The 13,241-nt window shown below is 38.3% G+C and overlaps 1 protein-coding gene across 2 annotated transcripts; it reads right to left on the minus strand.

Annotated features, from left to right (window-relative positions):
- Window positions 1-1,426: 1,426 nt before the first annotated feature.
- LOC144656881 (serine/arginine-rich splicing factor 6-like) lies at window positions 1,427-13,206 on the minus strand. Of its 2 annotated transcripts, none has more exons than XM_078517129.1 (8): window positions 12,985-13,206; window positions 8,774-8,844; window positions 8,440-8,568; window positions 6,689-6,758; window positions 4,761-4,834; window positions 4,517-4,610; window positions 2,907-2,959; window positions 1,427-1,854 (listed from the first exon to the last, which is right to left on the minus strand). In XM_078517129.1, the coding sequence occupies exons 1-8, from the start codon at window positions 13,117-13,119 to the stop codon at window positions 1,713-1,715; spliced, it is 768 nt and encodes a 255-aa protein (XP_078373255.1). In that variant the 5' UTR covers window positions 13,120-13,206; the 3' UTR covers window positions 1,427-1,712. The 2 variants fall into 2 exon arrangements, with proteins under 2 accessions (XP_078373255.1, XP_078373254.1); XM_078517128.1 differs by having other exon boundaries at window positions 1,427-1,857; window positions 12,985-13,204.
- Between the last annotated feature and the right edge of the window lie 35 nt (window positions 13,207-13,241).

Genomic DNA, 13,241 nt, shown 5'->3' on the forward strand with positions numbered 1-13,241 from the left:
CCGAGCTTAATAAATTTGCGCGGAAGGTTTCGGCAAATATAGGGCTTCAAGTGGCCTCCTGCCAAATTATAGGGCTAAAAATAGGGTCTCTTTTTTCAAAAATACAGGGCTAATAAAGGGGAAATTTTTAAGAAATAAAGGACAATATTAATACTAAAAAATACTAAAAAAGTATTTTCAATATGCATGGAGCAAAGATAATTTTTATTGATCTTAATAGCCTTATAGCAGTTACACTTAATATAGCGAAGAAATTATTCAACATGACACGAGCGTGGGACAAAGAAAAAATCCGAGTCCCCGACGGGAATCGAACCCATGGCCTCCCAGATACCGCTTGGGTGCTCTAACCAACTGAGCTACCGAGACTCGTTGTGAGCTGGGCCATTTACTAGGTTGATATATGACACGCGTCCTGCATACTGCTAGGATCAGCAATGTCGAAATCATCAAATGTGTAGTAAATAATAAAGATGGTTTCGTGAATTTGGAGTGCTTGTTTTTGTGGTGGGAGTAAAAGTGGAGAACAATGCAAATAAGATTTCACTTCATCATACAAGTTTTCATAATTTTGAGGGCAATGAAAATGGCAGATTTCACGGATTTCAAAGTGTAGCTGACTGACGTCCTTTTAATTAGAGGGATTAAAGGGCTTTTCTAAACTATATAGGGAAATATAGGGGGCTTAAAAACTACAGGAAATATAAGGACGCTTGTAGCCCAGCGAACAACTCGGCGACAGTACACCGCACAGACCTGAGACTTGATTATTTATTTATCTTTTATAATATTTGAGTGATTTCCAATTTATTTTTTCGTTGCGTGACAGTGAAAACCAGCAGTAGGTTAACCTATTATTAGCCTACACGTATTACGTGTGGCGCTGTCCAGAATGGAAACATTGAAAACGCATTAGTAGTCAGTGTGAAAGGCGAAAAAGGAGGACTTTAAAACCGCTGATCATGACATCATTCGCCTAAAAACGGAGCCTTATCGTATTACACTGGACAGCTACTGCAAAGCCTTTCAAAACGCTGACGTCATTGGTCATTTGTCGCATGCACAGATGACTGCTCTAATGTTTTAGAGCGATGCGTTGAACGCATAAGTGTGGACGGGGAAAAGCTGCGCAGTGTGGAATGATGCGTTTCAGTCCGTACATCTCACTCTATAAAACCGACTACTCTATTCATTTGAGTCGTTGGTTTACAGAACATAAAATTCTTTATGTGAATAAACCGCCGAGCTACCTTCGACCAAAAATTCAAATATCATTAAGCTGCAGCGTTTATGTAGGTTTTGGACAACGTTTTCAAGAATGTTTGCCTCGAAAAAACTTTCTTGAATTTCGTGCAGTATAAAGCAAGGAGCAGGGAGCTCGTCAATGGTGAAAACAGTCAGAAAACAAACACCACAAAACAAAATGGTGCGTCTCATATTTAATAGAACAAATTACAAGCGGTAACGGGTTTTACAGCTTTCCTATGGTGCAGGGTGCATCAAGGAATACAAAAACGTATCTAAAATGCTAAAAAGACTTGACAAAAGAAAACTATATGAAAACAAAATACACGAAGGCATGGTTCGTTAATGGTAAACTTGAATCGGTTTACCTCACAAGTTCTGTTGCATTCACACGAGAATGAACTGAACAAATCTGCATTTCCAACAACGATTCAAGTATCTAGGTTGGTTATTTTGTAATACTGTAACTAGTTAGAGTAGAGTCGACGTCCTGGACTGCCACCTGGGCGTGGTGATAGGGAGCGGCCACGCTGATTTAAAGGAGAACGTGAATGGCGTCCTCTGGCAGCGGCAGGTGAGTGCGACCTCCTTGGTGAGCGCGATCTGGATCTGCTTTAAAAACACATGGATAGTAGTCAGATGTAGACTGCCCTTCACTCCAGTGAAAAAGCAAAGTAAAATAAAACCAACAGACGATTTTGAACGCAAAGGGCTTTGCACCAGCACTGGCTGCCATCGGCTTGGTTACCTTACATAAGACCTAGCTGCCGTCAGGTATAAGTTCATCCAAAGAAGCTTTAAGTCAGCAGAAGAAAACGCCAACTCAGCTAAGAATTACTTAAGTTCATAAAATCTTTTACATCAAAGTGGCAACTTTTGGACCATAAATATTTAGTAACGCCTTTTTAGTTTACTAGCGGCTGTTTGTGTCGCCAAAGGTGAAAAGAAGACAAAAAGCTTTGATAAACAAAAAAACCTTGTAACAAACAAGTTTACTTTCGGATCAGACCGCTATTGCTTTGCCTATCCAACGTGTTTTCCCTGAGCCTTTTTGTGTCCGCCATTTGATTTTCCACCAACCAACATTTCCTTTGGTTATCCCACTCCCCTTTGCAAGTATTGGACCTAGACAGACCATTTATTCAACAAGAGCGAATTTAAAGGAGCAATGTCACGGTATATTCAGTCATTTTTCTGATTCCTTTCAAATTGAAGGAAACCTCAAAATAATAGTAATGTTTTCTAACATAGAAAAAAAAACAAAGGAGTAATAAAAAAGCGAAAATAACCAAGAATGGTCCCGACTGATAAAGATTAAGACAAATTTCGAACATCAATTTTGAAAAACTTTGCCAATCTTTTCAAAATCTGTTGTCTGTGACGTAGCTCAGCTTTTGGACGACTTGTCCGTCTAGACGAAAAAAAAAATGTACGGACAATATCAGACAACTTTTTTACGTCTAAAATCCTGTCCGTCGCGTCTTCACATTAGGACGACTTGTTCGTCCAGAAGGTGTGAACACGGCCATTGGATGATGTGGATTGTTGGAGAATACAATGGTTGACGTTAACCTCTGTTACATGTACAAGCCCTTTGCTAGATAACCAGGTGTGTGACTCAAACAACTCTTCCTGAACTCTTTGTATAATTAAATAGCTACCTTGCACGACGTCGTGGTGATAGTGAACGTGATGATCTTCTTGCTCGGTTTCTCTGTAGGTTAGAACAGAACGGAACTAAATTTACTCCTTCAGTGACAATACCGTAAAACATTTACTCTACGCGTAGGATTCCATATATACATACAAACATACAGATTTACAGCATAGCTAACCTCTTTGGGAAAAACTAAAATTAGGTAGTAATTATCAGAGCTGTGCTCTAAGGATGTCAGGGTGCCTCTGGCGACTAACTTTTGTCTTTGGGCGACCAGATAATCTTATTGCTTTCATATAAGCTTAATGCTGGGCACCCTGGATCTCATAGTTTGGAACCTTTCGGCTTCTTGTAATTTTTCTTAGAGCACAGCCTTGATTATAATACTACAGAAACTCAAATACTACAAAATAAATGGAATATTACATAACCAAATCAAATCTTACATAATATCAAATTACTTAGTTGCACAAGTTACATTGACAGATGACGTTCGAGCTCGAAGTCATTATCAGAAGTGACTGTTCTGTAGGATTACAACGGAGTGTAAAGACAAGTCATTTCTTTCATATAATTATGACAGATAATTTTTCAAATTTAGGCATTTTCACCCGCTTTCAGTGTAACGTGCATGGCGGCTTTCTGTTGACTGCCATCTTGGCTGACGTTGTCCAAAATACGCAGAATTTGGTTATTTCAAGTTGTTGTTCGACAGAGAACGGCTTTGAAATGTACCAAGATTCAAAACGCACATGCAGATAATTCTGCTCATTAACGTTAAATGCTAATGAGAAAGAACAATAGAGATTCCTGATTTGTTTTCATGCCAGCGTGCATTCTACCTATGTCTCACATGATATGCGAAACGACAGCAAACAAAACTTTAAGCCATTTTTTAGCTTCAGCTGTTTTATTTTAAAAAATGCGCATCTCTGAACTGTTAAACGGCCGAACAGAACGAAAAAACTGCTCGAAATGTCACTAAACGCATTTATTTAAATTCTAAGGTGCGGTCTGTGGAATCGGTCTGCAGTCATCTTCAAAAACACTAATAATGACGTCACAAGATTTTATTTCTGACAATTTTTCCGAGCACTCTACGATTATGAAGACCTAAGAAAAGCATCTTTCAACTTGCAATATCTCTGCAATTCAATGTCCGATTACCGTAAAATTCCGGGATATGTTTATTTGGCTCTTAATAAACACATGGGCAAAAAATAAAAATAAAAAAATCGAAATTTCTGTTTATTTGACCTTTACATGTAACAAACAACACGGATCGAAATCTGCCAATCACAGCCCACTAGCATGACCTTCTGACCAAAAGATGATGTCAAAAGATGGATGTAGAAAGATAGCTATGCAAGTAACACTGCAAGCGGGTGTAAAAATGCTAAGTTAGTAACATATTTTGAACATGTCTGTTTTCTAAAGTGTTGTCCCCCCTCTTTGGAGTACCGATGGCAATAGCTTGTAGTCTGAAAAAGTACCAAAAAAAATAAATCTAAGAACATGTTTATAAAGTGAAACTAGTTTTTCCAAGCCTGGAGTGCTACAGAAATGCCAGACAGCTAAGCAGTAGTACATGTTATGTGTATGCTGCAAACAAACCTCAGTAAGCCTAATGCGCTTCCCTAACAACTCAGTACCATCCAGACGTTTAATCGCTCTTTGCATGTCATTTAGGGTGGCAAATTCAACAACTCTGCAATGTTATAACAAATGAGTAAGTGCATGAACAGTATTTTAACTAAAGAAAGCTGTGTTAAGTACCAAAATTAAGTAACATTTTTGCAAATTGTATTTTCTGAAAAGGCTGTTATAATGTGTATCATGGCACATGAATGGCACCCACCCTTCTCCTATTCTATCTCTGTGGCATTGGGTAAAAGTCACTTCCCCTGCCTGGCGCATGAAATCCTTTAGATCCTGCAAAGCAATTGCTGGGAGTCAAACATACTATTATTTACACTATCACATATAACTGGCTAAGCTGTTCAAGGACCAGATAAGTTTGTCTTAATTGCACAACTTGGAAGCTCACTATCCATTTTTGAAGTCAAAGACCAAGCGTAAAAGTAAAAACCTTACAGTACTGTTGTGAAAAGAGGTTTGATATAGCACTGCAAACAAAGACATTGGGGTGAAAAAATTTTAATGAATGACAATGTCTTCTGTGGGCTTGATTCTTTTATAATACTGCAAGCATAATATATTTTAATAGCTATGAAAAATTAATCAGCATACTCAAAAACAGTTACTGTTGCTAATACAAGCTACTTGATCCCTCGGAAATAACAAAAAACATGGTTAATTTTCCATTATTAACAAAATGAAAGCCGTCATTACTGGCAAAAATAAATACATGTAGGAACAAAAACTTTTAATCTTAGCACTTCTTCAGTGGTATAAAATGTTACCAGAATAAAACAATGCATCTAAACAAACTTTCAAAACTCTTGTGTCAAAAAACAAGTACAGGCATTGAAAGGCATCACTGCAGTCTACATGTACATGAACATTAAATCTGAAATACTGCATGTGTGCCTTTCTGTGTGCTTGCTTGTTTTGAACATGTACATCTGACATCTTTAGTATAAACTACTTAGCATCATGCAACATGTCATTAATAAAATTACAATATTAATATAATTATGTAGCCTTCACTTACTCAATTGATTAACAGATGCATAATAACAAAAACAAAAACAAAAAGGTACATGAAAAGTACTATATAATAAATATTACACATCCTCTTAAATAGTAGCCAAACAAAGAGGATATAATTAAATCCTTAGTGCACACACACATACCTTACCTTTGCAAAACTACCTATTTAGACCATGAACTTCAAACTAAACCCAGTTGATAACCAAGGCCTTCATGCCATACAGAATCTCATCTCAGCTTGTAAAACAGATATCGATGAATGGGCCAAAAGTGCAGCCAAGAGTAAACACTGACCAAGTAACCATACCAGGAATCGAATGATCTACACAATCTAAGGCGGCAAGCCAAGTGCCATATTTTATGCCAGGGCCATTAAATTTTTCCCTTTTTACGCACAGACCAGGTTAGAGATCAGGAATTGATTTCTGCCTAAACCAAGCTCCCATAAAGTACCTTACCACTACTGTAGCTAAAGATGAAAGAAATGGAAGGAAGGAGGTTACTTAATATAAAGGAGGTTTTCAGCCAATTCACATGCACAGGTTTGTCTTCATAGTAGGAAATTATAATCAAATAGCTATTGAGACTTCTTTAAAGTACATATTAAAATGTACATTAATCAATTGCATGCATGCAATTTTGTGTAATTTTACTCATCGAATTGTTGGCTAATGTTTACTTTTCTACTTGGATGCAATTCTCAAAAGTCAGTATTGTACATCAAGAGTTTCTGTTCAGTCATCGTACACTACTGCAAATCAGCTGATAGCATCATGTATTAATAAAAAGTAAATGTGATGTGTTAATATCTCAAATAAAGAAGAAACTTAGATGAAACCAACACAAAAAATCATTGTTTTCTGCAGAAAAGATACATGTACTTGGTCAAAAACATTTGAAACACAAAATGTTAAGGCCTGTATCACTAGAGTTGTTGTCAAATTCTAGAAAAACCCCAAGATTGCTTCAACTTTATATCGCACATTTGGACCAGAGAACACATAAAAACATTTAACACTACATAAAGGAATTATCATCGTCATTATTGATTTATTGCTATTTATACTACTATTATTATAATTATTACCACTGGTAATATTTAGGGAATCTCACCTGCCAACTAGCACGAGATGACAGATTCTCAACATTCAACTTGTACTCAGTGTTATATGGTGCACCATATCTAAACAAAGCATACAAGGCTTGTTAACCACACTACCACCTACAATAACACCGTAGTTTCTTAGTTAAAAAGTGCACGGTTTTTTCGAGGAATATCTGTCTTTTCTTAAGAAGTTTTTGCCAAAATAGAAGTGCATCTTATGGCCGAAACTGAAACTTGCAGTTAAACAAAAAAATGAAAACACTTACAGTATGGTAATGTTGGTCATTGACTTTCATAATATTTTTAATATTTACACCTCTAGAGCAAGAAATAGCAAGTTTCAACGTGAAGTTTATTATCGCGTATTGACAAGCATTAGTAACACCTGCTTATGTCAGCATTAGTTGAAAATGGCAAAGAAAATCAAGTATACTGAATTTAAACAAACCTTTCTAATCATGGAAAGTTAAAAAGTGACTTTAGAAGACAAGGAAAACACCAAAAAAGCCTGAGAATCTTTGAAAACCACTTGTGAACAAAGTACAAAGCATGGTTGAGTACTTGGTAACCAAGCTACAAACTCAGTGGTCACTGGTAACTACACATCTGCCAGGTTACTATGCAGCCAAGTTCAAAGCGTGAACAATGAAAAAAATGTTTAGCTTTAGCCAATTTACCTCTTATATTAGCTAATGTTTACTCGAAAATTGTGCCAAGAAGTATGAACAACATTCAAACTTTAAAATTCTGTAAGGAGAACTGTCCTTAAATTGATGACTGCATCTTTTCAACTCCCCAACTCATGGTGCGTCTAAAAACCAAGTGTTCTTAGACAATTTTCAGTTTGGACACTTTGCATGTCAAAGTTGCCAAGTTTGGGGTGCGTCTTATAACAAAGTGTGCCTTATAACCGAGAAACTACAGTTACAAGAGTTCATTTGTAACAAATAAGAAGAGACAAATTACTAAAGTACAGTATGAGGGCACCTGAAATAACAAAAACGACCACAAGATTTCATGGGTTAGACACATCTAGTGCACAAGATTTGCCTGCATGTCAAACTCAAATGGGACAAAACAGAAGATGTAATTCGGGTATGCCATGTCTTTGTATGCTATAATATCATCATTTGTTTTACCGGTACTAATTTGCTCCATTGCTTAGCATACCCAAGATATATTAATGAAAACATTAACAAACGCAAAAGAATATAGTACAATCAATACATCAGGGCCCAGTTGTTCAAAGGATGGATAAGCAGGGCTTGAAATAACTAATGAACAGACGCCGGTCACGTTGTCCGGTCAAACATATATTTGCTCAGACATGACCCCTTTTTGACTGGTCACATTGTTACAATCTTACCTCTTGCGACGTGATATTAAATTGCATGTGATTCATTACTTCAAGATTATTAATCAAGCTTGAGGGCTGTGCTGGGAAATATCACCCAAGGTCTTTCTGGTATTGACTGAGTTAAGTGAGGTCCACACCAGACAAATTCTTCCTTAAATTTCACCGTTTCTTATAAAGTATGTACCCGGTAGATACATACTGTACATCTACATGTATGTAGGGTGATATTCTACCAGAACAGTCCCTAGCTACTGAACTGAGTTGCATGTATATGGCTCTCTCGCACTGTTGCCAGCCAACATTTAGACATCCACAAGCTTGCTACCACTAAAAAGGAATTTATATAAAAAAATCTCTTAAAGAATTTACCACATATACATGTAGTACATGTATGTTACTGACCTGTCTCGGAACCTGAATCCACCACCTCTTCTCATTCCACTACCTCCTCCTCCTCCTCCTCCACCACCACTACCACGGTCCCCACCACCTCCACTTCTAGAGGTTGGACGGGCATGTTCCACAGTTATCCTTGAAGAACAAAGGAAACAAAGTTCAGTTCTGCCTTCCTTCTGCTGCTGCTTTTGACATTACACCTGTGCTGATAACTGGACTTAATTAGACTGTTTGGCCCATTCTCACAGGTTAAATGTTCATGTACAATGTAATTATACACAGTGTAGAGTAAACAAACAGTACCCATAGAAAACACATATAAGGTTCTAACTGGGCATACCTTTCTCCCATGAATTCTTTGTGGTTCATCTCATACACAGCATCATCAGCATCTTTATAATCTTCAAATTCCTGACATTTTTTCAAAAATAAGATAAAAAAATAAGTTTGGGTTACATTACTGTCAACACATTACATGAGAAGGTTTGGTCATAATCTGGCTAAAATTACTCTGGGCAGATATGCAAGGCTGTTGCCTAGGGAAAAATTTTAAGGGACAATTCAGACTACAACTGTCAACTTACTTTTGAGTGGTACACATCACGATTTTCTTTGTTTTGTTGTTACTTAGCATTTGGCCATGTTAACTGCCAACATACACTGTGGTGGGGAATTTGGCAAAAAGTTTTCAAAAAAGTCAAATGCCAGTTTGGGGGGAGGGGATGGGTGCACTTGGATTTTACTGGTACATAAAGGACCGTACATATCTTTACGCCATTTTGCGCGTGCATTTAGATAATTGTTTTTTCCTATAAAGCGCTGCACCACTAAAAGCAGGACGTACAGTACCGCTCAATAGTACATGTAAGTTACCACCTCTCATCTTGTTTCTCTCAAGACAAGTTTCTCGACTCACGAGACGAGATTCTCGTCTCCCGAGAATCAACGAAGCGGAAATGTCTGGAATAAATTACGGCAATTATCTTATGAGAAAACGATTAATCTCTCGCAAGAGTTTTCACCGTTAAGTCAACCAAAGTTCGAAGTTTTTGCCTGATTGGAAAGATTGCTGATTTGTTGGCAACGATCGTTTTGTCTTTTTTCACTCATAAGAAACGTTCTATTTGAGATAAATGTGTGTGCTAGCGAACTTGAGAGAGCTTTTCCATCGAAAGTCGTCGCTTTTCTAGTCTTTATTTTTTCTATCAAAGGTGAATTAAAGCAACTCAAAAATCGAAAATCAAAAGCAAAGCACTTGCGTTACACTGCCACATCTTCACGGGTTTGTATTAAATGTTGCGTGCGTGCTAGCAGGAGAAGCTGTTGAATCGAAACTTGTCGCGTCGCAAAAGAATTTATCTTATCAAAAATGCAAACGTGAATGAAAGCACGTTAAAAAATCAGAGGTTAAGAGGCCTGTAAAAGCACTACTCTTGCTTCAAACAAAAGCGAAATCTTTCTGCCGTCAAGGTTTTCCTATCTTTAGATCATTATCTGACAGTGAATCTACGCCGGTGTGTAAACAAAGGTCACGCTTGTTATGCTTTCTTGACCTTTCATCATGCTTGCCGCCGAATCGTGGCTTGGAAGTTGTAATGTGAAGTTATGAAAAAGAACACATTTAGTGCGAGCGTTTATTAAAATAAAAAAATTTACAGAAGTTTGAGGAATCGGTGACATTTTTTGCGGGGAATGTGTTATCTTTCGGGCGACGAACGCCGACAAAGTTGTGATTTATGCAAATGTCGGCTTCTAATCAACGAGAAGTTTATTTGCCGTTCAGCTAGATTTTTTGCCGATTAGTACTATTTTAACCCCTTGCCTACCAGAGCCAAACACACCAAGCAACTGGCGGCCATATTGAATTTTTAATGAGATTCTACATTTGACTAAGTAATGGCATCTTTTCAGTTAAAATATTAAAGAACACCTAGATAACACATTTAAAATGAATTCCTCTGGCTTTTCCTCATTCTCTTATTGTACGGTTGACTCTTACAGCTCCCTGGCGAACTCCTTGACCACGTGCATTTGGAGGTTCAATTTCTTCGATCGATCGAGGCTTCTTCTTCACCACCTTCTTCTTCTTCTTTTTGTTCAGACTCTTCAAAATCACTTGGCTTAAATTCGCTGTGACTTAAATCGCTTATATCAGAGTCACAATCGACAAAACTTTCAGCAATAGCTTCATCCTTGTCCATTCTGCCTTCACGCACGCAAGCCGCCATTTTGTAAATTGTCCGAGCAAAAAGCAATTTTATTGGGTCAGTGGTGTTTCACAAGTAGTGCCAGTGCTCGACACTAACTTTTTTGGATACTAGGCAATTGGCTAGTAGGTACAAATAATCACTAGCCCACAAGGACAAGTCACTAGCCCCACCCCCCCCCCCCCTTTAAAAAAAAATAAAAACAGCCAAGTTTGAATCAGCTAATCTCTTAGCGCTATATTTGTTTGAGTCCACACAAGTACATCTTTCCTTCACTGAGACGCAGCAACGATGCTATCATCCAACTCGGTTGAGAATTTCTTGACCGTGGATCGCACTTCTTTTTCTCTTCATGCTTTGTGTGGTCCTCTGGTGAACAATGTAAATCTGGCTCACGATTATCGGCCCTTGAAGGCGGTTTTCTTGTAGGTAAAGTGTTACAAAAGCTTGAAATCATGCTCGCGCGGTCGCTCGCGCGAAAACCCCAAGATGGCCGACTTATTATGGCTCTCTCCCAGGTCCCTTTTGGGTGTCATGGAAGCGAGGACAGAGGGTCTTTTCCAAGATGGCGTCAGGTTTGCGAGTTGATCGTACGGATCGTACGATATAAATCCGTATGCGATGTGGGTCGCAAGCGATCTGGTTTAAATTACTCAAGCTATGGAAACTAGATCCTGATGAAGGTTTCTGGGAAAAAAACTTTCCAAGTTATAGAGTTGTAGTTGATTTATTTTTCCACCAATCTTACTAGTCTATGGGCTAGTAGGAGAGTACTTTTACTAGCCAAGCATGAAATTTTACTAGTCCTGGGCTAGTGTACTAGCGTTAGTGTCGAGCACTGAGTGCCAGACCTTTCTCAACAACCGGGGATGAAATATTCAAGGCATCGCGAACAACCAGGCTTTCAGCGATGTCCTTTGGTTGAGGACGTATATATACGTCCTTGGTCGTTGCGTGACAATAGAGAGGACGTATATATACGTCCTTGGTAGGCAAGGGGTTAAGCGAATGAAATAGCTTTTTTTCGCTCAATTCTAATTTTGACGCTGGATTCGTAATCAGTGTTATGATTTCTATGTCTCGAGTCACGCCAACGGGCTCAAACGTCACAAACATAACTGCAGTAATTTTACCGCCAACATCGCGCTCACGTGTGAAAAATGTTAGCTGGACCCTGTGAAGCCACGTTTTTTGTGGCTGTAATAGCTTAACATATCGTAAACAAAAAAAAAATGGTTGTTGAAACCGTAAGTCTTCAACGCTAGCAAAAATTAAATCACTGCTGATTGAATTCGATACTAATCAATCGACAAATATCAGAAATCGATAAAAGTCGATCACACAATTTCTTGTGATTATCGACTTATTCAGTTTTGATCAATTTTGATCAAAAATGAAAAACGATACATGGCGAAAGACAAGACTACAGTTGCCACGCACACTTACTTGAATTTCATGGCCAATTGAAAAATGTGTCTGTAGTTTTGTTGATAAAATCGGTAATCAATTGAAAATCTTGTGATTATCGCCTTTATCAACAAATCAAACTTGTTCATTGACAATTATCAACAAATATCGAGTACTATCGACTTATCGACTACGTTTTCGATGATCGACTTTGATGATTGACTTTGATCCTGCTATAAGGGCATATACTAAAACCCGAAACAACGAAACGAAACCACCGAAACGAAACCACCGAAACCACCGAAACGAGCGAAACGAAACCGCCGAAACAACCGAAACGGCCGAAACGAGCGAAACGAAACGAAATCACCGAAACAAGCAAAACTTCAAGATTTTCGCCACTTACCGTACTATACACCCCGTTTAGCCTACTATACACTCTGATTAGCCTACTATAAACCCCGGTTAGCCTACTATACACTCCTGTTAGCCTACTACACACTCCGGTTAGCCTACGTTTCACTTAGGTTAGCCTACTATGCACTCCGGTTAGCCTGTTTACGGTTAGCTCTCAATAATTGTAATGGGTTTTGCTTGTTTCGGTGATTTCGTCTCGTTTCGCTCGTTTCGGCCGTTTCGGTTGTTTCGGCGGTTTCGTTTCGGTCGTTTCGGTGGTTTCGCTCGTTTCGGTCGTTTCGTTTCGGTGGTTTCGTTTCGTTGTTTCGGGTTTTAGTACATGCCTGCTATAAGGAACTTAAGCCAACAACCCACATTCATTCACGCTTAGATACAATCGACGGTATTTCATAAAATGTTTCATATTGTGTTAAATAAAGCCTGAAACTTAGTTTCTTAGTACTTCGACTTAAATTATGATAGCATAAAAGCAAGATAGGGAGAATAGACTTATAAATTATTTCACATCCCCCATACGTACCACAAAGCCAAATCCGTTCTTTAAATTTATCTCGCGGATTCGTCCAAATCCACGAAAAAACTTCTCAACGTCTTTCTCCTTGATGTCTCGAGGTAGACGACCAAGAAAAACCCTTGGAGCTCTGTCTCTGCTCATGCTTGCACGTAATAATGTTTGAGAAAAGAGTTAAAAGCCAACAACTCCAAAATGGATGGCAAGGAGAAAGGAAGAAATGCTATCCCAGCAGACCTTGTTGATGCATAATGCGCGTGACCAGT

The sequence above is a fragment of the Oculina patagonica genome, chromosome 6, assembly GCF_052425735.1.
Source record: "Oculina patagonica isolate OP01 chromosome 6, crgOcupat, whole genome shotgun sequence".
NCBI lineage: Eukaryota > Metazoa > Cnidaria > Anthozoa > Scleractinia > Oculinidae > Oculina > Oculina patagonica.

What these genes read in the sequence shown, in the direction of transcription:
- LOC144656881 (XM_078517128.1), bottom strand. Translation starts at nt 13,119, where the DNA reads ATGAGCAGAGACAGAGCTCCAAGGGTTTTTCTTGGTCGTCTACCTCGA. An exon ending in AGAGATAGAATAGGAGAAGG is followed by an intron (nt 4,611 to 4,760) that starts GTGGGTGCCATT and finishes ATAACATTGCAG; the next exon opens with AGTTGTTGAATTTGCCACCC. An exon ending in AGCGCATTAGGCTTACTGAG is followed by an intron (nt 2,960 to 4,516) that starts GTTTGTTTGCAG and finishes TCTAACCTACAG; the next exon opens with AGAAACCGAGCAAGAAGATC.